A 25,609-nucleotide genomic window follows, 5' to 3' on the forward strand; every position below is an offset into this window, starting at 1 on the left:
AAATATATATATATATATATATTTTTTTTTTGAGACAGAGTCTCATTCTGTTGCCCAGGCTAGAGTGCTGTAGCATCATCATAGTTCACAGTAACCTCAAACTCTTAGGCTGAAGCAATCCTCCTGCCTCAGCCTCTGGAGTAGCCGAGACTGCAGGCGCCCACCATGATTTCTAGCTAGATTTCCTATATTTAGCAGAGATGGGGTCTTGCTCTTTCTTGGGCTGGTCTCTATAACTCCTAAGCTCAAGAAATACTCTAACCTCAGCCTACCACAGTGCTAGGATTACAGGTGTGAGCCACTGTGCCTGGCCAATATATTCTGTTAGTACCTTTCCTCCATGTGTATTTTGTCCTTCTAGTTTGATATTTTCATTTACTTTTTAACTTGCTTTACTACTATGTGCAGTTGAGATGGGGATGCTACACTCATGGTGTGCCGCCCTCCCTGCTATGCCTGGCTAGTTGTCTGGCACCAAGTGTTTCTGGTCTTTCTATAGCTTAGGCCAGGCGTCCTTAAACTATGGTCCATGGGCCATATGCGGACTGCCTAGGACATTTATCCAGCTTGCCAGGTGTTTTTGTTGCCACTGTCTGTCCTGCTTAGCAGCTGACTCATCCCAGGGCCCGCTGCAATGGTCTGAGGGAGAATGAACTGGCCCCCTGTTTAAAAAGTTTGAGAACCCCTGGCCTAGGCCGTTAATATTTAACCCCTGGGCCAGCTGAAATTTCTCTGGACCTGCTTCTCCCCACCCCGCAGCTATATTAGGGCCTGAGCTGTAAACAGTGGTCCCTGCAAGGCTTCACAATTTGCCCCAGAAATGCAGTATGATCTCGGGGGCCAGTCCCCTTAATCCATGTGGGCTATTTCCTCAGGCTAATGAGTCTGACCTGGGTCAAATGTCAGCAGTGGCCCCATTCTGCCAATAGGAAATTGTGCCATGGGGGTCAGGAAGTGAGACTAAAGTAAGGGGGCAATGTCCCATGGGATTTCCTTTCCTTAACCTTGACCTCTAGTTTCCTTAAATTTCCCTATTTGGGAAGCTTCTTCTGGTGCTAACGTTAAATAGTACTGTCCCTTTTCTAAAAAAAAAACCAAAAAATAGAGCTCTCATTCACTGTCATCTTCGATTGACCACAGGTAAAAACCATGACAAAATATCTCATTTATTTCCTAAAACACTCACCCTAAACTTTCTCTTCTTGTTCCTCATAAACACGGCTCACAGTCAGGTGTCCGTGGTGGTCTTGGGGAGGAGGAGAGTGGGAGTGATAGGCAATTTACAGCAACCATGTGGGTAATGGTTCTTTCCAGAGGGCTCCAATGGGCAGCTGGAAACTCTGGGAAGGCAGATGCTGTCTAGGGCATCACCTGACTCCCCCACCTGCAGAAACATCCTGGCCCTCTGGAGCCTGGGGATTTGATCATTAATAAAATGTTCAAAGTACAGTACAGTACATTGCAACTGGAAGCCACTTTTCACTTTCACAGTGAGTTTTCATTTTTTGTTTCTGGCTAAGTGATTAACAACTCTAAAAATCCCCCAGAAACAAACCATTAATCTTGGAGAGGTTTAAAACTTGAATAGGCTTAATGCATATTACGGCGGGTCAAGATGAAGCCACCCCCATAGCCTCCTATAAGCCATGGCAGTGAACTCAGAGACCCTCTTCTGTGCAGTCTGGATTTGCAGGGTTAAGAGGTTTCCTTAATCTTACTGGCTTTACAGGCCAAACAGGTGGGGACACTTGGTATGAAGCTGAAATATGAGTGGGGAGGGAGAAGCACCAGTGGAGGGTCTTACAAATGTTGCCATCAAAGTTCCCAATTCCCACAAGGTCACCTGGGCCACACAAGCCTTCATAGAGATGACACAGACACCCTCCCTCTCTCCCCCTACTGACACCAAAAAATAACAAAAGCAAAACAAACAACAGCCTTAAAGCCCAAGCCAGCAGTGTCTTTCACATCCAGCTGGGCCTCTTACCAAGCACTTCTAAAGGCACCTGCTTCCTCTTCTCCAGGTGATCAGATGGCCTCAAGAGCTGCTCACCCCTAGTATGAGGGTTAATAAGGCCCTTTTGCTCTCCTGTATGGTACATAGTCACTCTACTTGGCTAACACAGAGAGGGTTAGAAAAAGATTAGGGTCTTTCAAATTGAACTCTTTGGTGGCCCTTACAGATCACTGGGATAGGAGAGGAGGAGGTAGAAGGAGAGAAGGAGAAGGAATGCCCCACAGCGGGAATCCCTGGGCTAGCAATTCCCCTCCCCCTAAAACCATTCAGACTTTATCAGTTTTACACGCTGACTTTCCTTAAAGAAAGCTTCCTCCTGCTACTATATGTTAGAAACCATGAGCCAGGCAGTGTCCTAGGGGCCCTCCCCTGACTACCCTAAAGCAGTGGTTCTCAATCTTCCTAATGCCATGAGCCTTTAATATAGTTGAGAACTGCTGCCCTTAAGCCATATGGTTCTGTGTTCTGGTTCTAAACCTCTGCCTCATGAGCAATGGGAACATGACAGCTACTGACCTAAAAGATTGAGAGCAGCTTTTAACGTTGTCTCTGCACTCACTCAATAGCTAAAGAACTTTCAGGCTACAGTGACAACAGGTATTGAGGTAAGGACACTCATAAAACAACTCGAATAAGTAGAAACATAAAATAAACTAGTTTGCCTTGCAGTCTTTAGAATTTGAGGTGGTAACCAGGACTGTTAACAATATTCCACCATTTCTCCTCCTCTGAGGAACATGTCATGGTTGAATTTCTTCAAGAGGTCAAATGTGGTCATATAATGTGTTTCAGCAAATAAATGGGGCATTGCCTCTTCTTGATGGAAGACTGCAAGAGCCAGTGAGCTGTGTGTCACTCTGCTCTCCTTAGCCTGTGCCCCAGACCCTCACCTGCGGAGACAAACATATAGCAAACAATAAAACTGGAAAACAGACTGTTACTGTTTTAAATAGCTGTCAGGGAGGGATGTTTGTTACCACAGCACAACAGTCTGTCCTGACCGCTACAGAGAGGTTTCAGATAAGAGAGAAGCAACTTCTTATGGAGAAGAACTTGTGTACTCCAGAGCCCAGTGTTTCACAACATTAGCTCCAAAGAACACTGGTTCCATGAGACATTTGTAGTCAAATAAATTCAGAAAAACTGCCTATTCCATCTCCTTCCTGAAGGGCCATGTTTTAAGCACTGAGAATCCTGCAATAAAGAAATCAGCTCACTCTGTTTCACCTAAAATTTTCCTACCTAAAAATGTCCATGGCTCATGCATTTCATGGCAAGCCAACTAACAGCTTCAAAATCACAACTCTAGTCAATTTAAAAACATATACATAAGTATCAAGATACAGATACATTTTTAGTTACTGACCAGTAACCAATTTAGAGATTCTAGTGGCCTATTGTTGGTTAAAATATTATTAATTTCATGGCATAGCTATCTTGGAAAATGATCTGGAAATCACTTACAAAGTTAAACATACATTCACCATAAGATTCAGCAACCACACTCTTAAATATTTATCCAGTGTAACGGAAATGTACATTCACACAGAAACCTTTCTGTGAATGTTTACTGTGGCTTTATTAATAATTACCTCAAACTGGAAACAATGCTAATGCCCTTTGGTGTTAAATGGCAAATCACTCAGCAATAAAAAGGAACAAACTACTCACAGGCTTGGCAACAGGGACAAATCACAAATGTGCTGTGTTAAGTGACAGAGCCAGACTCAAAGGGATCCTACGTGATCCCTTGTGTATAGCATTCTGGAACACAAGAATACTCCTGAGTGACTGCCAGAGGCAGGGGCAGAGGAGTGTGTGACTACAGCATTGTGACAGGATGCTTCAGGCTGGGCTGAAGGGATCTTTTAAGCATCATCAGGGAACACACAGGGACAATTCTCATAGATTATCGTAGTTCCTGGTTCCATCACCTTGAAGCTTCTACTCAACCCATCTTTGTTTGAATGAGTCCATGTTTCTCTAAAACAAACTGTTAAGCGCCCTGTTTATAGAAGAAATAGCGTGGAGGGGCAGTGCCTGTGGCTCAAGGAATAGGGTGCTGGCCCCGTATGCCAGAGGTGGTGGGTTCAAGCCCGGCCCTGGCCAAAAACTGCAAAAAAAAAAAAGAAAAGAAATAGTGTGGAGGGAAGAGGCAGAGCCCAGAGGCACTGTTGTACAGGCTCTCAGCTAGAGTGTGTGAGGTGCTGTGCCAGTGCACACTCCCTCTGCCAGTCCTGGCAGACACCCTGTGAGAAAGGCACCACTGCCTCCTGCTTACAGACAGGCAAATGGGGCTCAGGGAAACTGAGCGACTCAGCCAGGCAACACAGGTAGGGAGTGATTAAAAGCACTTGCTCAAACCCTATCTATACTTCCAGCAACTACTCCCTATCATTTTCCAACTCTAAAAAATGATACCTCTAGGACAACTATAATCAACAAGACAGATAGTAACAGGCGTTGGCAAGGACATGGAGCAACTGGAATTCTCATGCATTGTTGGGAAAGAGTGTAAAATGACACAGCCACTGTGGAAACAGGGTGACAGTTCTTCAAATAGCTAACCGGGGTTATCATAGGACCTAGCAATTCCACTCTGAGGCAAACACCCATGAGAAATGCAAACGTAAATCCACATAGAAACCTACACATGAATGTCCACAGCAGCACTACTTACAACAGCCCCAAAGTGAAAACAAGCTCACTTTCCACTGTGATGAATGGACAAATAAAATGTGGCATATTCTTACAATGGCTTATGACTCAGCAACAAAGAGGAGAGAATACTCTAAAACACTGTGGTGGTGAACACACCATGGCAAATAACCCTGAAAGCCCCTGGGCTGAACATTTGTGAAGAACAAATTATTTGTTATGCGAATTATATATTTATTTTTGTTTTTTATTTTTGAGACTTTCACTTTGTCACCCTGAGTAGACTGGTGTGGTATTGTTATCATAGCTCATAGCAACCCCTAACTCCTGAGCTCAAGCGATCCTCTTGCCTCAGTCGCCTGAGTGGCTGGGACTACAGCTGCCCACCACGATGCCCAGCTAATTTTTCTTTTTTTAGTAGAGACAGGGTCTCACTCTTGCTCAGGCTGGTCTCAAATTCCTGAGTTCAAGCGATCCTTCCACCTCGGCCTCTCAGAGGGCTAGGATCAGAGGTGTAAGCCACCACGCCCCGCCTGTGAATTCTATCTTAATAAAGCTATTTTTCGAACAGAAAAATACCTAACCCAGTTAAATTCTACATTGCTAAAAATGAGTGAGAGAGGAACAGAGAACAGAAGATCCAACACAACACAAAATCCCAAGTGCTCGGTAGCTGCCTTGAGCATGCATGGTAAGATTTAACTCGGAAGCAGACTAAAAATACTAATTGTATTTTTACTTAGGCTAATGTTAAAATTAGTATGTAGTCCTCAGCCACTGTCAGCTGAGAGCAGAAGGAAGCAGCCTACTTAACTGGTAGGTGGAAAGAAGAAACCTACCATGGGGAAAAAATAAAACAGAAAGCCCAGTGACAAAAGCTCTGAACAGACAGTGATGTTCACTCTTCATACAAGTTTCTGGGGGGGCGGGGGAAAGAAATCCAAATACTGACCGCTGGAGCATGGGTGACATTTCCTCTGCACAAGAAGACAGAAGCATCCTGCCCTGACCAGGCACAAAGCTGAGGCTGCCGATGCAAGCGTGGTGACAATTGCATTAACCTTCTCCCACTGGAGTTATTTTTTATCCTAACACACTTGTCAAAATGTCACCGCATTACTTCACCTCCCCACATCCGCCCACAAGTTCCTCTCAGCTGGAGAAGAAAGAGCAGTGATTAGAGCAGGGGCAGCCCCAGGGTGAAGAGCTGCTCGGGGTTGACAGTTTGACCCCGCTCCCGGACAGGAGGAGGTGGGTGGCAGACACAGGTCAGGCCACCACCCACTGTCAGTTTCTAGCCAGGGGCACAAGCAGGTGCTAATCGCATCCCAGAAGCCCATTCACTCCATGACTCCCCAGAAAGCTGACATCTGGGCACCGTGAGGACTAACTACACATAATGAGGTGCTCCTGCTACAAATGAGTCTGCCCTTTCCTGCTTCTGGCCAGCGTGGTTCCCAGGCTAAGATGGGACAGGCCCCCAAAGGAGTCCTAGTGACCTGGGAACCCCTAAGGGATTTAGAAATGAAGTGAGATTTTTTTTTTTTTTGTCTTCCTAGAAGTATGTACAGATGCTCCTGACTTACCAGGGGTCACGGGTCACATCCTGATATAGGTTACTACAAAAGTTTTGAGACAGACCACATCATGGTCTCTTATTTCACTTCCAAGGAACACAGATGACAGCGTCCTTTCTGACTCACCCAGGCAAGTTTCACCTCACTTGGCTTCTCGGTGCTGCTGTGAGGGCTTCATTTGTTTCTGTCCATGCAGATTTTATGTTTTCATCTCTCTTGAATTTTGTGTATCTCAAAACTTTTGTAATGACATAAACCCATCATAAGTCAAAGATATCGTAGCTGAAAATGCATTTAATGCTAGCAGCACAGCATATAATCCCCAATGGGATTTTTCCACATTATGAATGTGTGAGAGTCATACAAATTCTTAGGAACTGTACCACTCGACTTATAATCAGACTATGTCCTGATAAGCCCATTATAAAGTCAAAAAATCAAAAATCATTAAGTCGGACCATTGTAAGTCAGGGACTGTGCAGTGAATGGGTATAAACAAAATGCAGTATGTCTGTACTATAAGATATTAGCCATCCATAGAAAGGAAGGGAATTCTTGACACATACCAAAACATGATGAGCTTTAAAGAAATTATGTTAAGTGAAATAAGCTGGACATGAAGGACACATGTTATATGGTTCTAATCATATAAGGTGCCCAGATACAACAGCCAGACCTTACTTTCTACATTCTGATGCTTTAACTTCTGGGGCCTTCCTGACCCTGAAGAGGCTGCTAGTTCTCGAGAGAGCAAACAGCTTGCTTAGAGCACACCTTTCAATTGCAAACCTCCCAGTCCAGAGCCCAGCTCCACCCACCTCCATTACTGACCCTCCGATGCAGGGCTACTACCCACTTGCCTGACCACCCCAGGGCCAATCTGAGGAACCATCACAGCTAGCGGAGCCCGAGGAGGCCTGACGATTGCATGTGCTGCAATGTGGATCCTGGATGAGACTGATTCTGGGACACAGAAAGGATTTGAGGAGAAACTACAGCCCTCTAAGTGGAGCGTGGACTGTGATGTGTGGAAGGTACCACATGGAGGTGCTGTGTTAGCACTGGGGGGAATGGGTGTGGGCACATGAGAGGTCTCTGCACTCTATCACCAACTATTCTAAAAACCAAAGTGCAGTAAGGGGTGTGTGACACAGTAACAAAACTTACTTTATCTTCGGCCCAGGTTCCTGTCACAGAGTTCCTAGAATCCTGATTATTCCCTGAGTGACAGGGCTGCTAGGAGCATCTTTCGTTCCATTATTTGGTCTTCCTCCCCAACACAGCTCCTAATCCTTTGGACTTTCCTGGGTGATAAGAGAGTCTTTTGTTCCAATAAGGTGACTCTCAGTGGCTCCTGGGTAGGTGCTGGTCCCCAGAAAGAACCATGAATAGAAACTTGGAACTTTCAGCCCCACCAGATAGGGTGGAGAAGAGGAAAGAGAGACAAGCTGGAGACTGAGTTAAAAACGGATATTGCTTATGTGATGAAGCTTCCACGACAGTCCCTGAAAGGTGGTCAGAGCCGTTCTGGGTGGTGAACACATCCATGTACCTAGAGGGTGGGCATCCCAACTCCACAGGAGACATAAGCTCCTTTGCTTTCTTTGGCTTCTCATCTGTTGTTATTTGTTTTAGAGACAGGGTCTTGCTCAGTTACCTAGGCTGTAGTGTAGCAGTACAATCATAGTTCACACTGCAGCCTCAAATTCCTAGCCTCTAGCAATCCCCTTGCCTCAGCCTCCCAAGTAGCTGGGACTACAGGCACCTGCCACCACACCTGGCTTATTTTTCCTATGTTTTATAGAGATGGGGTCTCACTATGTTTCCCAGGCTGGTTTTGAACTTCTGGCCTCAAGCAATCCTCCTACCTTCGCCTCTCTAAGCACTGAGATAACAGGAGTGAGCCACTGCACCCAGCCTTTTATCATATCCTTTATTAATAGGATAAACTGGTAAACATAACTGTTTGCTATAGTTTTATGAGCCATTCAAGCAAATTACTGAATGTGAGGAGAGGCTCTCAGAACACTCAGACAGAAGTTGTGGGTGACCTAAGGATCAACAATCTGCAACCATCATCTGCAGAGGGAGAAATCTTGTAAGGCTGAACCCTTTTCCTGTGGGGTCTGCACTAACTCCAGTTAGATGGTGCCAGTACTGAATTGAATTACAGGATACTCAGTTGGTGTCTGCAGAAAACTGGAGAACTTCTTGGTGCAGGAAAATGCCCCACACATCTGGCTTCAGAAGTGTTCTGTATGGAGAGTGAGTACTGAGAGAAACAGTTGGTTTTTCCTATACAGTATGACATGTGGAGATAGAACACACATCCCCAAACATCTTCAGACCAGAAAGATGCTGTCTACAACACAATTTATTGCACCTGCTCATTAATGAGACAATAAAAGCCCTTCAGGGATAGACTCGCACAGCAGAACACCTGCCACCAAGCACATTCCTGGGGATTATGAAGGCCGCTGATTGAATTTCTGACAGCATTATAAGCAAGTGGCACAATGTTTGCCAAATATTGCAAGTACATAATCTGCAGCAGGAAATTTAGCCATAAGAGACTGTCTGCATACATCAGGGGAAAGGGGAAGTATCAAATATGCAAGGGTCGGGGTACCACTTTTCCTACAAAGAAAGGAAAATACTGAACTGCTTCCGCTCTCTCTCCCACCCACAGCAAATGTAAATTCCATGCCTCCTGAGCCAGGAAAGCACCAAAGCACATTTAGTTGGGAAGCATCAGAAATGATGGTCACCATCATGGAAGCCTCCCAGTAACTGGAACTGCAGACACATGTGGTCAAAGGCAGAGCCACCCAAAGGTGGCCAAGGGTGATCTCTGGGGCAAATGGGAATTCCATTCCAGGAAGGAAGTTGACTCCAGGTGGCCAGGGAAGTCACCTGCCCAAATAAGGGAAGTTTGCTCTGGGCTTAGAGGGACTGTGCAGAACTCTGGCACCTGCAGAGAAATGAACAGTGTGACCCACAGAAAGTGCAGCAGAGAATGAGTGGGGAGGATGCCAAGTACCCACAGAGCTGGTGGGCAGGACAAGGTTAAGTCCAGGGGAATCCTCCACACACAGGCCAACTGAAGGGCAGAGATCTGGCACAAAGGGATGAAAAGCCATGACTTGGGCAGACCCAGGAATCCCAACATGAATAGTCCCTGATGCTGGTAATGTCTCTGTCCTCAGAACACTAATCATCTTGGTACACTGACTTCCTGGTATGGACAGGTGTAGTTTCTCTGCCCTGCATTCACCCCCTCTTCTCCTAACCCTCCAACTCCAACCCTGAGGCCTGCGTGGGACCCTCAATTTCAGGAGAAAACGCATAATGGGACACAGCAGTCAACACAGCCAGTCACGGTGAATCTTGTGCACTCTGTGGATGCTCCAGCAGAGGCCCCAGAGGGGCTTCCAGAAGCAGGAAAAAGACCCTATAGCCCTCCTGCCCATATAAAGATGACTGTGAAGCTGCTGGGTCACCCCATGGAGCCTTGGTGAGACCCAAAGCTAGAAGAAAGCCAAGTCTTGATGAAGCTGGCCACGTGGATACAACCTACCTCAGGCTCTCAGCCACCCAGGCCGAGACTCCTTCTGGCTTCCTTTTGGCCAATCCCAGTTAGATGTTCTGCCTCTGGCAATGTAGGAGTCCTGGTTTATTTCCAGAACCAGCTACTCCCTAGGCCACAAGCTCCTGAATGGTATAAAGCACGTCACATACATTGGTGTGTCCCCAAAGAACAGTGTGATGCCCTCCCCAAGGTAAGTCCCACACAGACCTGGGGTTGCATGGAACCACTGGGAGGGCAGACACATCACCCACGGACAGTCAGAGGGAGGCTGAGGAACACTCAGGCAAGGGCAGCCACTCAAGAGGAAATGAGAAAAATCCAAGAGGTCACCCCTCAGAACAGTAAAGAACCAAACCTTAAAAAGGCTTAAGAAGAGGCTGATGCTATATTTTATTTCTGGTTTAAGTCTTAAGAGGTCAGTAGGGTACACTTGAACGCAGTGACTGCCAAAAGGCAGCACACGTCATTCGGCCCTAAGCAGCTCTGGGTCCTCCATGGGCCACGTACGTCGCAGACCAAACAGCTAATTTTCATAAGTCGATGTGACCTTAGCTTTGAAATAGCTGGCAGGTCCTGTTTAAAACAAGCCTAATGATCTGTTTATGTGGTTGCTCTTACATTAAGTATTATAATAAAAAATTTAAAAGAAGCTAGTCTTTCTCTAAGTTCCTTCTGGATGTTGACAAGCAGAGCTTTGAACGGGGTTTATGAACCTGGGAGACACATAAAAGCTACTCTTTGAGGACAACCACCTCCTATAATTACAGAGTGATTTAGCCTGAGAAAAATGACAAGATTACAGTTATGCACATTGTTCAAGTTTAGGTCTGTTTTTTCATGACAGAAAATACTATTCTAATATTGAAGTTATATTTTGGTCATTCATTTTGGCTAGCCCCAGTAACAGGAGATTAGAATAGGATCTTTTCGAAAACAAACCTAAAACTAACCTATAAAACTATACTAAAGTCGAGGACAAACAGACCACTCTCATCCCTGTTTGTAGTTCTTGTAGGAAAGAAAGGGATACAGAGGGAAAAACACACTCTTACATTGTGGTGGGACTGCAACCTAGTACAACCTCTATGGAGATTCCTCAAAGAACTAAAAGTAGACCTACCATTTGATCCAGCAATCCCACTACTGAGTATTTACCCAAAGGAAAAACTGTCATTTTATCCTAAAGACATTTGCGCTCAAATGTTTATAGCAGCACAAGTCACAATCACAAAGATGTGGAAACAACCCAAGTGACCATGAGTACATGAATGGTTAATAAAATGTGGTGTATGTACACCATGGGAGTACTATTTGGCCATTAAAAAAACCAACAGTGACCTAGTATCTTTTGTAACAACGTGGCTGGGCCTGGAGACCATTCTCCTAAGTGAAGTACTGCAAGAACGGAAAAACAAACACCACATACTCACTACCAAATGGAACTAATCAATCAACGCTTATGTGCACATATGGAAGTAAAATTCAATGGAAATCAAGTGGGTGGGAAGGGAGAAGAGGAGATGGGTAAATTCACAGGGATCAGGTACAATGCATACGTTCTGGGTGAAGGGCACACTTACAATATACAAAAGCAAGTTTTTTTGGCTTCCAATATACAAAAGCAAACTTTGTAACCAAATGTATGTACCCCAGAAACAGTCTGACATTTTAAATGAAAATAAAAAAATAAAGGAAAACAGAATTTAAAAAAGAAGAAAGAAATTCAAACATAAGGTAACTTAAGCCATTGCCACTAGCTAGTCCCAGAGAGGGACATAGAACACTGGAAACCGTTCCCTGGCCCAACCCTCAGGAGAGAACTACTGGGCAAGTACCATGCTGACCAGGCTGTGTGGCCCCCTGGCCCCAGTGGGGAGTCAGCCTGGCTTGCATCTTTAAAGAAAATCATTGTCTTTATAAGAGTCTTGGGGAAACTTGTCAAAAATGCAGATTTCCAGGCCTTGTAAGTCCAGAGTGGATCCCAGATACCCACATTCTGAAACTATCCTCAGTTGTACCTGCTTTTCTCTGGTCAGCTGAGCATGCAGTGACTTGAAGAACCAGGCCCCCCCTGTTTAATAAACCTTTGATTATTACTACTACTACTATTGTTAAAACAGAGTTCTTCATATGCCTAGTTGCCAAGAATGGAACAAGACAGAATCCTAGAACCTCGTTTTACACCTGAAGAAAGTGAGGCCACAGAAATTAAGGAAAGAAGTTCTGACATCACCCAGCTTGGCTGGCCGTTGGAAGGTGGTATAAAGAATAGAGCCCCAGACAGGTGTCAAAAAGCCCTACCTCAGCCCCTGACTTCTTCCAGACAATCTTTTCCTTTGTAACCCCAAAACCCTCTTAAAATGAGATTTAAAAAACAAGAATACGCTAAAACTCTTCATGTAGCCACTAGCCACATATGCTATTTAAATTTCAATTATAATTGACTATAATAAAATAAGATTTAAAAATCCAGTTCCTGAGTCATACCAGGCATAGTCACAGGCTCAGTAGCCATGGGAGGCTGGCAGCTGCCACAGTGAACAGCACAGATTTGGAGCATTTCCAGCCTCACCGACACACGTACCACTTCAAGAATTGCTTTCAGGTCCCTTTTAACATCAGAAGAAAATGTTGATTTAATCTTTTTGGATTAAACCCAGCATGCAATCAAAAGCCCACACACACACTGAAAGTGTTCTCACTTACCCGGTATGTGACATATAGTTTTAGCATCACTAGTCATCCCAAACAAGTCTGGTTCTACTACGCTAAGGAAAAGTCTGGCTTTCAAATATCTGACCGGCTACACAAGCCAGGCTGGAACTCCCACTGGCACGTTGCTCCATAAGCACACACGTACCAGGCCTGCCAAGTGAGAGGCACAAGGAGAGACTGCACCTCAGTTTCTCTGTGTATATAGGGGCCCACACAGGTACCCCCACGACTGTTGCAGCTCTAACATTTTATCCTTTTATGAGCTATGTCAGCAGGTTGTAACTTCACTTCCTGCATTATTGTGTACTGAGCGCTCACATGCCAGGACCAAAAGTGGGGGTCAGAGTCCATCCCCCAGGGCTCCACTAGGAGGGACAGTAGCATGGCTCAGACCCCCATAATGGGAGGGCCACACCAGGCAGGCCTAGCAGGGGGACCCATGAGGCACTGAGGAGCTCAAGTTCTCTCTATGCGGTTCTGGGCCCGTCACAGACTCTGAAGCGTGCTCTTCTCTCTCAGTCTTCCCTTCAGGTTTCCACTTCAGCTGTGTTACAGCAAAGACTCCCGACTGCTTATTTCTAGTTGCTGACCTAGGGCAGGTCGTTTTGCCTTCCAAAGAGGGGCATCACCTAAAGCAGTCTCTACCTCAGTGAGCTTCTGCATGCCCCAAGCACTGGCACTCCCTAGCAGAGCTGCCCAGGGAGGGAGAATAACCCCTCAAAGGGTCTAGAACCACAGGGTGGCCAGGAGTTCTCTCTAAGGGCATGTGGCTGCACATGGGGTGGCAGGAAAGGGGTGTAAAGCATCCATGAGCACAGCGGCAGCAGCCATGTCTGGTTTTAGCAAAAGGGACAACCTCTGCCTCTCTCTTCAGACACTGGCTTCCCACCTGGAGAAGCACCAGGGAGTGGGCACTGACCTCTGCCCAGAAGCATCTGACAGCCACAGGCCCTCCTTGCTGAGACACACAGCACCATGCTGCCTGTGACGGAGTGTCAGGGACCCTGGCCCCAGGCAGGTGCAGGCCTTTCCTCTCACAGCCAGCGGAACCCCAGCCTGGGACACACACCAAAGCCAAGAGGCCCCTGGGGAACACCACGTGGTTCCAGGGGACCACAGTTGCTGGCTAAGAATTAGAAAATTCATTGTATCTGCTATGTTTTATTTTGTTTTGTCTTTGGCCAAGAAAATAATCCTTAGGCAAATCACTGAATTTCACAGAAATACTGGATGTCAGTGGCAGAAGAGAGGAGCCCAACCCGTGGTTTTATAAGGAGGGGTTCCAAGCCAAGTGGGGGTGCCTTGTGAGGCTCTGTAGGGATGCTGCAGGCTGGGCCAGGGCACAGGCCTCTCGTGCCCACCTCTCTAGTTTACTTCGCAAACTCCCTCTGGTGAAGAACCCACTTTTCTCCTTATAACTGACACACCGTCATTTTTTAATACTGTACATATTTATGGGGTACATGTGATTCTTTGATTTGTACATACAAATGTGCAACGATCTAGTCAGGGTAATGAGCATATCCATCACTCCAAACATCATTTGTGTTAGGAACATAAATCTTCTCTTCTAGCTATTTTGAAATATACAGTAAATTGTAGTTAACTATACTTAGCCTACTGTGCTATAGAAAACTGGAACTTATTCCTTCTAATTGTGTGTTTGTACCCATAACCAACCCCTTTCCAATTCCACACCCACCCCCAGCCTCCGCTAACTGCCCTTGTCCTGTTTCCATCATGAGATTCACTTCTTCAGCTCTCACATGAGTGAGAATGTTTTGTCTCTCTGTGCCTGGCTTATTTTACTTAACATGCTGACGTCCAACTCTATCCATGTTGCTTCAAATGACAGAATTTCATTCTTTTTTATGGCTGGATAGTATTCCTTTGAATAGATGTATCATACTTTCTTTACCCATTCATCCATTGATGGACATATGTTGCCTTTTATGAATACTGATAAAATAAACATGGGGGTGCAGGTATCCCTTTGATATACTGATGTCCTTTCCTGTGGATAAAATGCCAGGAGTGGAAGCACTGGATTTTATAGTAGTTCTATTTTTAGGTTTTTGAGAAACCATCATACCGTTTCTCATAGTTGCTGAACTAATTTACATTCCCACCACAGTGTATAAGAGAATTCCCTTTTCTCCACATCCTCAATCTCATTAAAAAGTGGGCAAAGGGTCTAAATAGGTATTTTTCAAAATAAGACATACAAATGGCAAGTTAAGTATAAGAAAAAAATGCTCAGTGTTGCTGATCACTAGGGAAATGCAAATCAAAACCACAATGAAATGCCTTCTCATCCCAGTCACGAGGGCTATTACCAAAAAGTCAAAAAATAAATGCTGGCAAGGATCTGCCTTATGTCTCGTTATTTCACATCCGTGGTCCTACAGTGGACAACTTGTGTGCATCTCACACCACCTGTGCCCCACCAGGTCTACGTTACCTGAGGAGAGGACGCCACTCACCCATGCTGGGAGGCCAGGGCACATTGTGCAAGTCTCTACATGCATCTTGATGTGGATGGTGAAACACAGTCCCTGGCCAGGCTGGCAACTTCCACCAAGAGTGCACTTCCCTGCTTTCGCCTGGGGCCCTCCACAATGTCCTCCCAGATCTGTGGACTATTCCATCTTGGGCAAGTGGGGCTTGAGGCCCTGGGCCAAGTGGAGTGTGATGCACCTCTGCAGAGACAAGTACCAGGATGGTGTGTGGGAGACGGCCCCTGCTTGTATCAGCACTCCTCTCTGAAGGTCACAGCCACAACTGAGAAGGATGCGTGATTTCACCAAGCTCCCAGGAACACTGCATGGTCCAACAACAACTCCCACACTGAAAGCCTCTTATCAAGAAAGCAACTACATATACTGACATAAAATTGTAGCGTGTGAGTTTCCTACACTGAACATTAACATACCCTTTCTTTCCTTTACAGTGTACCTGTAAAAAGGCGCTTATGCTCTTCCTCACAAACAGTTGTCCTATTAAAATCATGCCCTTCTTACTTAAAAAAAATTTTATTGTGGGAAAATGTACATAATACTAAGTTTGCCATTTAACCATTTTAAGCACACAGTTCAGAGGTATGAGTATATTCTCAATGTTGTATAACCACCACCAATATTCCCAGAATTTTTTTATCCTCTCAGAAAACAATTCTGAACCTATAAGCGATAACTCCCTTTCTCGGCCCCGGGTAACCTCTATTCCACTATCTGTCTCAATGAACTTGACTACTCCAGGCACCTGCAAATGGAGGCTTATTTTACTTAGCATAATGTCCTCAAGGTCCACCCACGTTGCAGCACGTGTCAGAATTTCATTCTTTTTCAAGCTGAATAATATCCCACTGTACATATATACCACATTTTTGCTTATCCATTCGTTGATGGACATTTGGGTTGCTTCCACTTTTAGCTATTATGAATAATGCTGTTATGAACATTAGTTTACACGTATCTGTTTGAGTCCCTGCTTTCAATTCTTTTGGAAGTTGGAGTGAAATTGCTGGATCACATAGTAATTCTATGTTCAAATTTCTGAGGAACTATCAAACGGTAGTTTAGCTGCACCATTCTGGATTCCCGCCAGTGATGCATTCAGACGCCAACTTGTCCACATCCTCACTCCCCCGTGTTATTTTCAATTTTTTGAAAATACCCATCCTAGCAGGTATGAAGTGGTTTCTGTGATTTTGACTTGTATTTCTCTGATGACTAAAGGCGATATTTTCTGTGCTTACTGGCCATTTGCATACCTTCTTTGGAAAGATGTCTACTCAAATTCTTTGCTTGTTTTTGGATTGAGTTGTCTGGGGTTTTTATTATTAAGTTGTAAGAATTCTTCCTATTTTCTGGATATTAATTCCTTATCAAATAATAATTTGCAAATATTTCCTCCCATACTGTAGGTCATCTTTTTACTCTCTCCATAGTGTTCTTTGATGTATAAAAGTTTTTAACTTTGGTGAAATCTAAGTTATCTTTTTTTTTCCCCTTTTATTGTCTGTGTTTTTGGTGTCAGACTCAAGAAGACATCGCCTAGTTCAAGGCCATGAAGATTTTTCACCTGTGTTTTCTTCTAATAGCTTTATAATTTTAGATCCTACATGGAGACCTTTGATCCATTTTCCATTAACTTTGTATAAAGTATTAAGTAAGAATCAAACTTTACTCTTTTGTGTGTGGATATCCAGTTTTCTCAGCACCATTTGTTAAAAAGACTGTCCCTTCCTCATTGAATGCCTTGCCATGCTTGTTGAAAATCAATTGACTGTTGACGTGAGGGTTCATTTCTGGGCTCTCTCTGGTTTACATATCTATCCTTATGCCAATACCACACTGTTGTGACTACTACTGTTTATAGTATATTTTGAAGTCAGGAAGCATGAGTCTTCCAACTTTGTTCTTTGTCAAGACTGTTTTGGCTATTCAGGGTCCCTTGAGATTCCATATGAATTTTAGGGGTTTTTTTCTATTTCTATAAAAAACACCACTGGCGGCAGTGCCTGTGGCTCAAAGGAGCAGGGCGCCGGCCCCATATGCCGGAAGTGGCAGATTCAAACTCAGCCTCGGCCAAAAACTGCAAAACAAAAACAAACAAACAAAAACACCATTGGCAGGGACTGCACTGAATCTGTAGATCATTTGAATAGTACCGTCATCTCAACAATATTAAGTCTTCCAATTCATGAACAAGGGATGTATTTCCACTTAATTTATAACAAAAATATTCTATAGTTTGTACAGTCAGTCCCTGAGTTACAACCATTTGACTTACACATAACTTGCACTTATGAACAGAGGCTATTACAGGTAATAGGTAAATAAATGTACCTGTTCCAACTTACATACAAATTCAACTTAAGAATAAACCCACAGAACCTATCTTGTTCACATCTGGAGACTGCCTATATAAGTCTTTGACTTCTTTGGTTAAGTTTATTCCAGAGTATTCTTTATGATGCCATTGCAAATGGAACTTCTTACAAATGTTCTTTTCAGATTGTTCATTGCAAGGGTATAGAAATATCACTGAATTTTGAGTGTTGATTTTATACCCTACAACTCTGTTCAATTCTTTTATTAGTTCTAATACTTTTTTGAGCATTCTTTAGGGTTTCTGCATATAAGATCATATCATCTGTAAACAGAGATAATTTTACTTCTTTCCTTCCAATCTTTTATTGAAACTTTTTATTTCTTTTCCTTGTTTAACTTCCAGCCCTATATGGGATAAGAGTAGCTGTTCTTTCTACTTTTGTGATACAATAAAATGTTTAAATGTTTCTTAAATAACCATGAAAAATTTTCATGTTTTACTTAGAAAAATAAAAAGGTAGGAATCTTAAGTAGTTATACAAAATGTTTTAGAAATACTGAGCCACCCCCCCCCCAAATACTAAGCAAAGACAAAAGTGATAGGGCCAAGTATAGAGACCCGCCCAAATAGAACCATCTGTCCTGCCCAGGAAGGAATGAATGCAGCAATCCTGACCCCTCTGAACTCTTATATTCCCACCCACCTTTACCCACATGCTAACTTCTTTTTTGAACTCAGCCCACTTGCACCCGAATAAATAAAGGCCATGCTGCACACACAGAACCTGGACTCGGCTTCCTTTTGTTCATGCTTCGGAATAACCTCTCATTTTCGGTCCTTAAGCTCTCAAAAAGTCTGATAATGGCTCTATTAGATGTCCTCCTGGAAGGTGCCAATGGAGGGCCCCCAACTCTCCAGGCAGTGGCCCCTTGACCTCCCTTCACAGGTGGGGTATGGGAGGAAGGAGGCTGGGACTCTAAGGACCAGCCAAGTGCAACACCAGCGAGGGTTTAAGTGGGAGCAAGCCAAATCAAGGCCAGCCAGGTGAGGATTAAAGCCCCAAACAGCACCTAACCAGGAAAGAGGGGCCAGTGCCCATAAAAGGCAACCTCCCAGAACAGAAAGAGCTGACTGAGGAAGAGTGACACTGTAGTCCACCAGCCTGGGTGACCAGGGGATGCAGGACTCTCGGCTGGTTCTGGTCCTTCTTCACCTGTGTTTTTCTAATTGCACTGATCATTGCTCTCTGTGTGTGTATCTGTGTGTGTCCTTGAATGTTTTATAAATAACCTCCAATTTACTTCTAGCAAGGCAGAGCAGCATTAAATAACCAGCAAATGCAGTCAGAGTCCTAGTAAGTAGCTATTTTTGTTTTCACTTAGAGGACAAAATGTCAAAGTACAGCCACAATGAAAAGGCAAGAAAACATCCTGACTCCCCCACTGGCTGGCAGGATCTGGCCCTCTGCAGCTTTGTGAGGCTTTCTGGATAAGAGACGCAGAGATGGGGCTGTGATCTGACCGAAAGATGAGAAGGCCTGTTGTTTGGTTGTGGTCAGGAGGCATCCACACCACATACCCTTTCATCTGCTGTTACATTTCTGCCTAATAAGCAGCACCACGGAGCAGAAAGGAAGTGGAAATTGAAGCTCATTTTTGTTAAGCATAACATTCTCACTCAAACACCGCTTCTAGCACTTTCATCCAGCAACTCAGAACCCCACACTTCAAATCAAAAGGAGGACAATTCTGGGTGAAGTAAAAGAAATCCACACCTTCCTCTAAGCCACAAAAATGAGGGCAAGAGAGTCAAGAAAGTTTCCAAAAAATGCTGAAATGTCCTTTTCTGTGCCATGCCACACGAAGGACCCCCGATTAAAACAAAGTTTTGTCATGTACCTCAGAACCTGGAGGGCCCAGGCAGAATTTTTTTTTTTTTTTCATTTTAGGGCAGAAAAGAAGAGTAAAGCAATTTTCTATCTCAATTCCATTTCCAAACACTTCCACCTGACTATGATCACTACATAGCACCCGGCCCCAGCTGCACCCCCCAGTCAGCACCTGCCTACATCACACACACTCAGGAGTGAGTCCATACATGTAAGCAAAGACAAGAGACAGGACCAGGCAGCGCCGTCCAGGAGAAGGTTCTCACCTGTGCTCTGGGCTCGGCTGCCCTGTAAGGCCTGTGGCTGTGTGCCAGGCCACAACAGAGAGAGGCCCCTCTGTGTGTGTGGCGAGGAGAGCTCAAAACCCAGCGCTGAGGTCCTTCTGCGATGACCTAGCCTGCTCTGTGCATGGGGTTTGGGGAACACACACCCTGTACTGAAGCCCCTGCACCAGGCCCACCACCTTCTGTAGGGGCTGAATTCCCTTCATTTTCTTTTCCATGTATTTTCCCCTCTGTGCAAGAGGCTTTCAATTTGGAAATTAGATAAGCCAGATATGAATGAGCCAAAGAAGGAAGTTCTCCACAGGGTCTGGGAGCAAGCTTAGTGTGGGTCCAAGGGGAAGCAAGTCCAAGGCCTGGCAAGGTGGGCACTGCCCCAGCACACTGTGGCCCATGCCCACCTCCAGCCCTCAGCGACTGCCCACACCCCTGCATGTGGCAGGCAGAGGGCCCCTTCAGAGCTTCGATGCGTGACAAAGTCTGGACAGAGCGAAGGCCAGCTGGCCTGCCAAAATCCACAGCCTCAGCCTGCAGGGCCCAGTGCCCAGACTGCACAAAGAGGGACAGGGAAAGCAGCTCTCCCCCCACCACCCAACTTAGGACAGCCAAGGAAAAGGGGAGAGAAGTGGGAGCTGAGGGCTCTGGGCTTGAGGGGCAGGGCTCTCAGGGGCAGGGCTCTCAGCGCCAGTCACCAGCAAAAGAAAAGTTCACTCTTTGTAGCTCAGCCCATTGTTTCTGGGCTCTCTGGGAAGCCCCTGAGCTCACAGACGGAAGGGCCTGTCAGAGACAGCACACAGTCTGGGCACACCGGGAGGCCAGAGTAGCCGAGGGTACTGTGAGGAGATATTTGGTATCCTGACTCCTACAGGAGGCACCTGGAATAAGGACAATGGCTGATCCAGCATGCCCTAACCCCTCTGTGGAAGGCCCTGGGTAGCTGGGGGTGTCCCACAAGGAGCTGAATGTCTTGCTCATAATAGAAAGCATACACCCTAATCATGAAGGGGATCTCTAGGCAGGACCCCTGCAGCTTCCTGGGAAAGTTTAAAGCTACCATGTTATAGGAACTGAAGGAAAAGCCCTAACTTCTCATCCCAACTTTCATACAAGTACTATCCCGGTGGTTCTTAGCCAACAGAATGCCATGGCTGGTTTTCTTCCAAATGAAGGCTCTTCACTTAAAGATACATGCTGCACTTTAGCCCAGAACCATGAAGGGTGACCCCAACGGCACCACTGGGTCATATCCCTGCTTGTCATCCACAAAGGCAGGGGTTGTTTCCACAGCCAGAAGTCCCGGTGGTACTCAGCCTGCCCCTCTGTTACAGCCAGGCTGGCTCAGTCAGACCCAGTCAGGAGAATGAGCTGTTAGCTGAGTCACCTGGTGTTAGTATCCTTTAGCCCCAGGGGGTCTAAGAGTACCGGGATCTCCTTGCCAGTGAGATAGTGTACGGCTCCCACTCTGGTGGAGTGACCTTGTCTATCACACAGGGTGAAATGTGGCAAGTCCTGATAGAGAAAACTCTTCCGTAAGGCACCATTCTAAAGATACTCCAGGTTGGGGGAAGGCCAAGATGACATCCCCCTGTTAGTGAAATAAGGAGTGAGTCTACTTCTCAATCCTGGCTATAAACCTGAGCAGGAGACACAAACTGGCTGAGCAGACCAGAGTCAAGACTGGGGTGCCTCCCCTGCTGCCAGGCACAGAGGATGAGAAAGGTGACACCAGAGGAATAAGTGAAGAGACATGGATAAGTCACGTCCAGGTGGGGGTCTGAGCAGCCTCGCCCACGGTGTAGTTAACTGTAGTCCCAACTATGTATCTATAAATAGGGCCACCAAGGTTCTCCAAGGATGCTCTATATGCAAAAAATTAAAAAAAGACTCAAAAGTGCCAACGAAAGACAGAATTATATTAAAAGAGTGACTGCTCCCAGAATTCTGTCTTCAGAAATATTTTCGCCAAGTATCTGTCAATGGATGAATGGAGAAATCAAATATAGTCTATGTAAACAATGGAATATAATTCAGCCTTAAAGAGAAAGGAAACCCTGGCACACTCTACAACAGGAGGGACCTTGAGGACAGGAGGCTGAGTGAGGTAACTGGACACGCACTGTTTGACTTCTTCACGTAAGGCAGCCAGAGTAGTAGGATTCAGTCAGATTCACAGACAGGAGGTCAAACAGTGGTTTCCAGGGCTGGGGAAGGATGGTAGGGAGCTAATATTTAATGGGGACAGTGTCAGTCTGGAAAGATGAAGAAGTTCTGGAGACATGTTGGTGATGGTTGCACAAGAATGTGAATATGCTTAATGCCACTGAACTAACTGTCCACTCAAAAATGGCTATAATTTTATGTGTATTTTACCACAATTTAAAAATATATATTTGTGTGCTAATTTAAATCAAGTCCTAAATCAAGACAATCAGAAAAGCATGTGACTCAGGACACAAGATGGGCATGGCAGGAGCTTAGTCACACAGCAACAGCCAAGCAGATCCCCTCCGCCTGCCCATTCCTCTGCACACATGACATCATGTCCACATCTGAGGAAACAGTGCAGCCTGCATGCAGGTCTGGTCCCAAATCACCACTCCCTGCTCAGAAGAAACACGCAGCAGTGCCTGCAGTCAGACTGCAACAGTGAGTGGCCAGCCATACAGACCCCCTCCACCCCCCGGGGACTCAGAAGTCACCAAGCAGAAAGGACTTCCTTTAAGACAGGGGCTCTCAGGGAGGAGCTGCACAGAACCCAGGAGGGTGCCTCAGGACACCCCTGACACTGGGCTCCTCCAGCTCTGCTTCTAAAGTCTTAAAGTGGCTTGAAAACAGGTTGGCTAAACCACTAAAGTGCATATTTTATAGCTCATCTAGGTTCATTGTTCTTTGTCAAAATGGTTCTTCTCGATAAGCAACCTCCCTTCCTGTGTTAGAACTGACTGTCCTAACAAATTACAAAACCAGCTGTTGTCTAATGAAGACTGTGTCTCTTTGCCCATGACCCAAAGCGGCCTACTCCCCACCCCCAGTACCCTTGGCCCTGACATTAGCAAGAGGGCAGGTGGCATGAGGGGTGTGGGGAAGACCCATGAGGCAGAGACTGAAGAATTTCACTGATAGAATTTCACCGATGTCTTGGAGGGAGAGAGAGAAAAGACATGTCACACAGTCCATCGTGATGCCCATGGAGGTTAATGATCCCAGCTGACAGTTTTACACTGTTCCTTTCTTAAAAGGACTGCATTGCTAGATTGCTGAGATCTCGCTCTGCCACCAGAGAAAGGTGTGGCTGCAGTGATGTGCCTGGTTTGCCCTCAGCTCACTGGGGTGGCGTGGGGCTCCCAGGTTGTGGGTCAGTGTCCATTGCCCCATAACTCTCAGCTCTCCCAAAACATCGATGTCCACACAATCTCCCAGTGGACACAGAACTTCTCCCCCTTAGGGACAAGGAGGTAAGCCCAGGTGGGTGAAGAAATGAGGTCAAGGTCACAGCACTAACATCTGAAGGTCAGTCCCTTCCACAGGAGCATCCTGAAGATGTCAGCGAAGTCAGGCTGAAAAGTCAGTGTTCAGACGTCCTTCTTCAAAAGGACTCCCATTCAGTTGCTATCAACATTCCTCCTTTCATTTCATGTTGGTGGAATTCTTCAGTCTTTGCGTCACTGGTCTTCCCCCCAGCACCTGGCTGCCCTAGCCACACTCCCTTCTAGAAGTCTCTGCTCTTTTGGCCTGCACGGTCCTGCCCAGTCCTGCCCACCCTGCACCCTCCTCAGACAGCCCCTCCTCTGCAATGCTGTCAGAGGCTGAGACAAGCCTTCTGCCTCCGCTCTTCTCATCACTCCCTTTGGGGGATCTTATCTGTCCTATGGTTTAGACCAGAGGTCCTCAAACTTTTTAAACAGGGGGCCAGTTCACTGTCCCTCAGACCGTTGGAAGCCCAGACTGCGGGCCTGGGATGAGTCAGCTGCTAAGCAGGACAGGCAGTAGCAGCAAAAACACCCAGCAGGCTGGATAAATGTCCTCGGCAGGCCACATGTAGCCTGTAGGCCGTAGTCTGAGGACTCCTGGTTTATACCATGAGCCACATGCTGACGGCTATGTTCACAGCCTGCTGAGGTCCTCCCTAGATAGACCATGGGACAGCCACACAGCCAAGACAGTTCACGTGAAACACCCGCCCCACCCCCACCCCCCGCAGTGTGACTGTACCTGTTTTCCCTGCTGCATTTCCTATGCCCAGAACCATCAGGCCCCCTTCAGGAATCTCCCCCACCCAGTTCTCCACACCCTGCCCAATTTTCAAGTCTTGCTTCAGTCTTGCTCTGAGCCGCCCACCGGCATCACTGCATTAGACTTTTCCCCACTCCACCTCCAACACCCATGTGAGGCCTCATCCCTTCCCTCTCAGATCACCACAAAGCCAGGCATGTGCGCTCTGATCTGGCTCTCTGGGTCTACCCCCTCCCTGTACCCATGGTGACCATGTCACATTCCTATGTAAAGCCATCCCATGGTCCCAGTCAAGGCAAAGGGTAAAGGTTGGGCTCTGGACATGGTATGAAGCCACCCATGACCTGCCCAGCTTACCTGTGCAGCCTGATGCCAAGGTCAGTGTCTACTCAATGTCCCCATCTTTGCTTTAAGTGCCTAGCCCTGGGGACAGAGGTAGCAGGTGCCAGATACTCCCTATAGATCTGCCACCAGACTCTGACCAGCGAGACACAGAGGAGGTGGGCTGGCCACTTTGGGAAGACCTTCTTCCCTTAAAGAAGGAGAGAAGCTTGAGGATCCCTGGCCTGTCCTTGCTGTCACTGGGCAGTCACTGGAGGACATGGTGCCTGAGCTGTGTCTATCACTGCTGACACACCAAGGGTGTGGTAGGCAGAGAGGTAGGAAGATCCACATCCTGATGACATTGCTGGGCCCAGAATGACCTTGAGCCTACCTCCTCCCAGAGTCCTTGTCAAGTGTGGAACTAAGTTTCCTATGGTTTCAACCTTCTCCAGCTGGGTTTTCACTACTTGCAGCCAAGAGCACCCAACTGACCTATCTGCCTGACTATGCTGCCAGCTTCCTCTGACCTTCCCCAAGACTGTGCCATCTGCCCGTGGGAATACACCTCTGCCCTCCTGTGGATAGGGACCCCCAGGATGCCTGGCAGATGTCTGTCCGGTCTTCATCCACTATATCCCAATCATCTCTCTTCCCCACCCAGTGGGAGCTCCCTGGGGGCCAAGACCTCCATGTCCTTCCCAGACATGCTCGTCAGCTGGGCCTCGCTCCTCCAGCCAGCCAGGAGAAGCCCCACTAGGCTGCTACCATGATTACAAATGCACTCACTTCCTGACACCTGTGTTGTTTTTCCTGCCCCAGGGGGATTTATAATCAGTTATAACTAGCCAACACAGCCCTCCCCTCCTCTGTCAGAATGGAAAGCCACCCGTCCCGCAACTCAGCCTTGTCTGGGCAGCCTTATATCACTGGGACAGTAGGGAAAGCAAAGGAGAAGGGGAGGAACACTCCACGTCAGCACCGGTGGCCTGACACTCTGACAGCTCAGCTGGAAGCCAAATAAAACCACAGCACAAAACCCAGGGCATAGTCCCAGCCACCACCAGGCAAGCTACACCAGCCAACCTGTCCACTGATGGAAGCGGCTCATGTTCCAAGTTTCAGCATTGCCCTGGAATTCCGCTGAGGCCAGCCCAGTGGCACCAAAGCTCAATCGCTTATTCATTGGTCTTCAGGTTTCTAGGAAGGGGTCACAGAGAGCTGGGAGACGTGAAGGCCATCTCCATGTCTGTCCATAAAACACTCCCCACAACCTGGTGTTCTGAGCACCTCTCTCTGTTCTCTGTGGTGGCCCCAAGCTTCCCTATACCTACGCTTGTGATACATACTGCAGAGGCCCGGTTCTCCCCTTCCCTTCCTCCTCAGACAAGGCCTGGGCTATTTCCTCTCCATATTTCTACCCTCTGCAGGGCTCTGCCTTCTCTGCTGTTTATAACACCTCCCGGTTTAGCATCATCTGTGAATTTCATTAAA

General features: G+C 46.4%; 1 protein-coding gene across 1 annotated transcript in view; it reads right to left on the reverse strand.

Moving 5' to 3' along the window:
• The window catches only part of SH3RF3 (SH3 domain containing ring finger 3), a 321,767-nt gene that overhangs the window by 226,441 nt on the left and 69,717 nt on the right, over positions 1–25,609 (reverse strand). Inside the window, 1 exon segment of the mRNA XM_003792894.2 lies at positions 11,389–11,400. Within this exon segment, the coding sequence (XP_003792942.1) occupies positions 11,389–11,400 (12 nt within the window).

Source organism: Otolemur garnettii, unplaced genomic scaffold (genome assembly GCF_000181295.1).
Source record: "Otolemur garnettii isolate 467f Iridium unplaced genomic scaffold, OtoGar3 scaffold00062, whole genome shotgun sequence".
Classification (NCBI taxonomy): domain Eukaryota; kingdom Metazoa; phylum Chordata; class Mammalia; order Primates; family Galagidae; genus Otolemur; species Otolemur garnettii.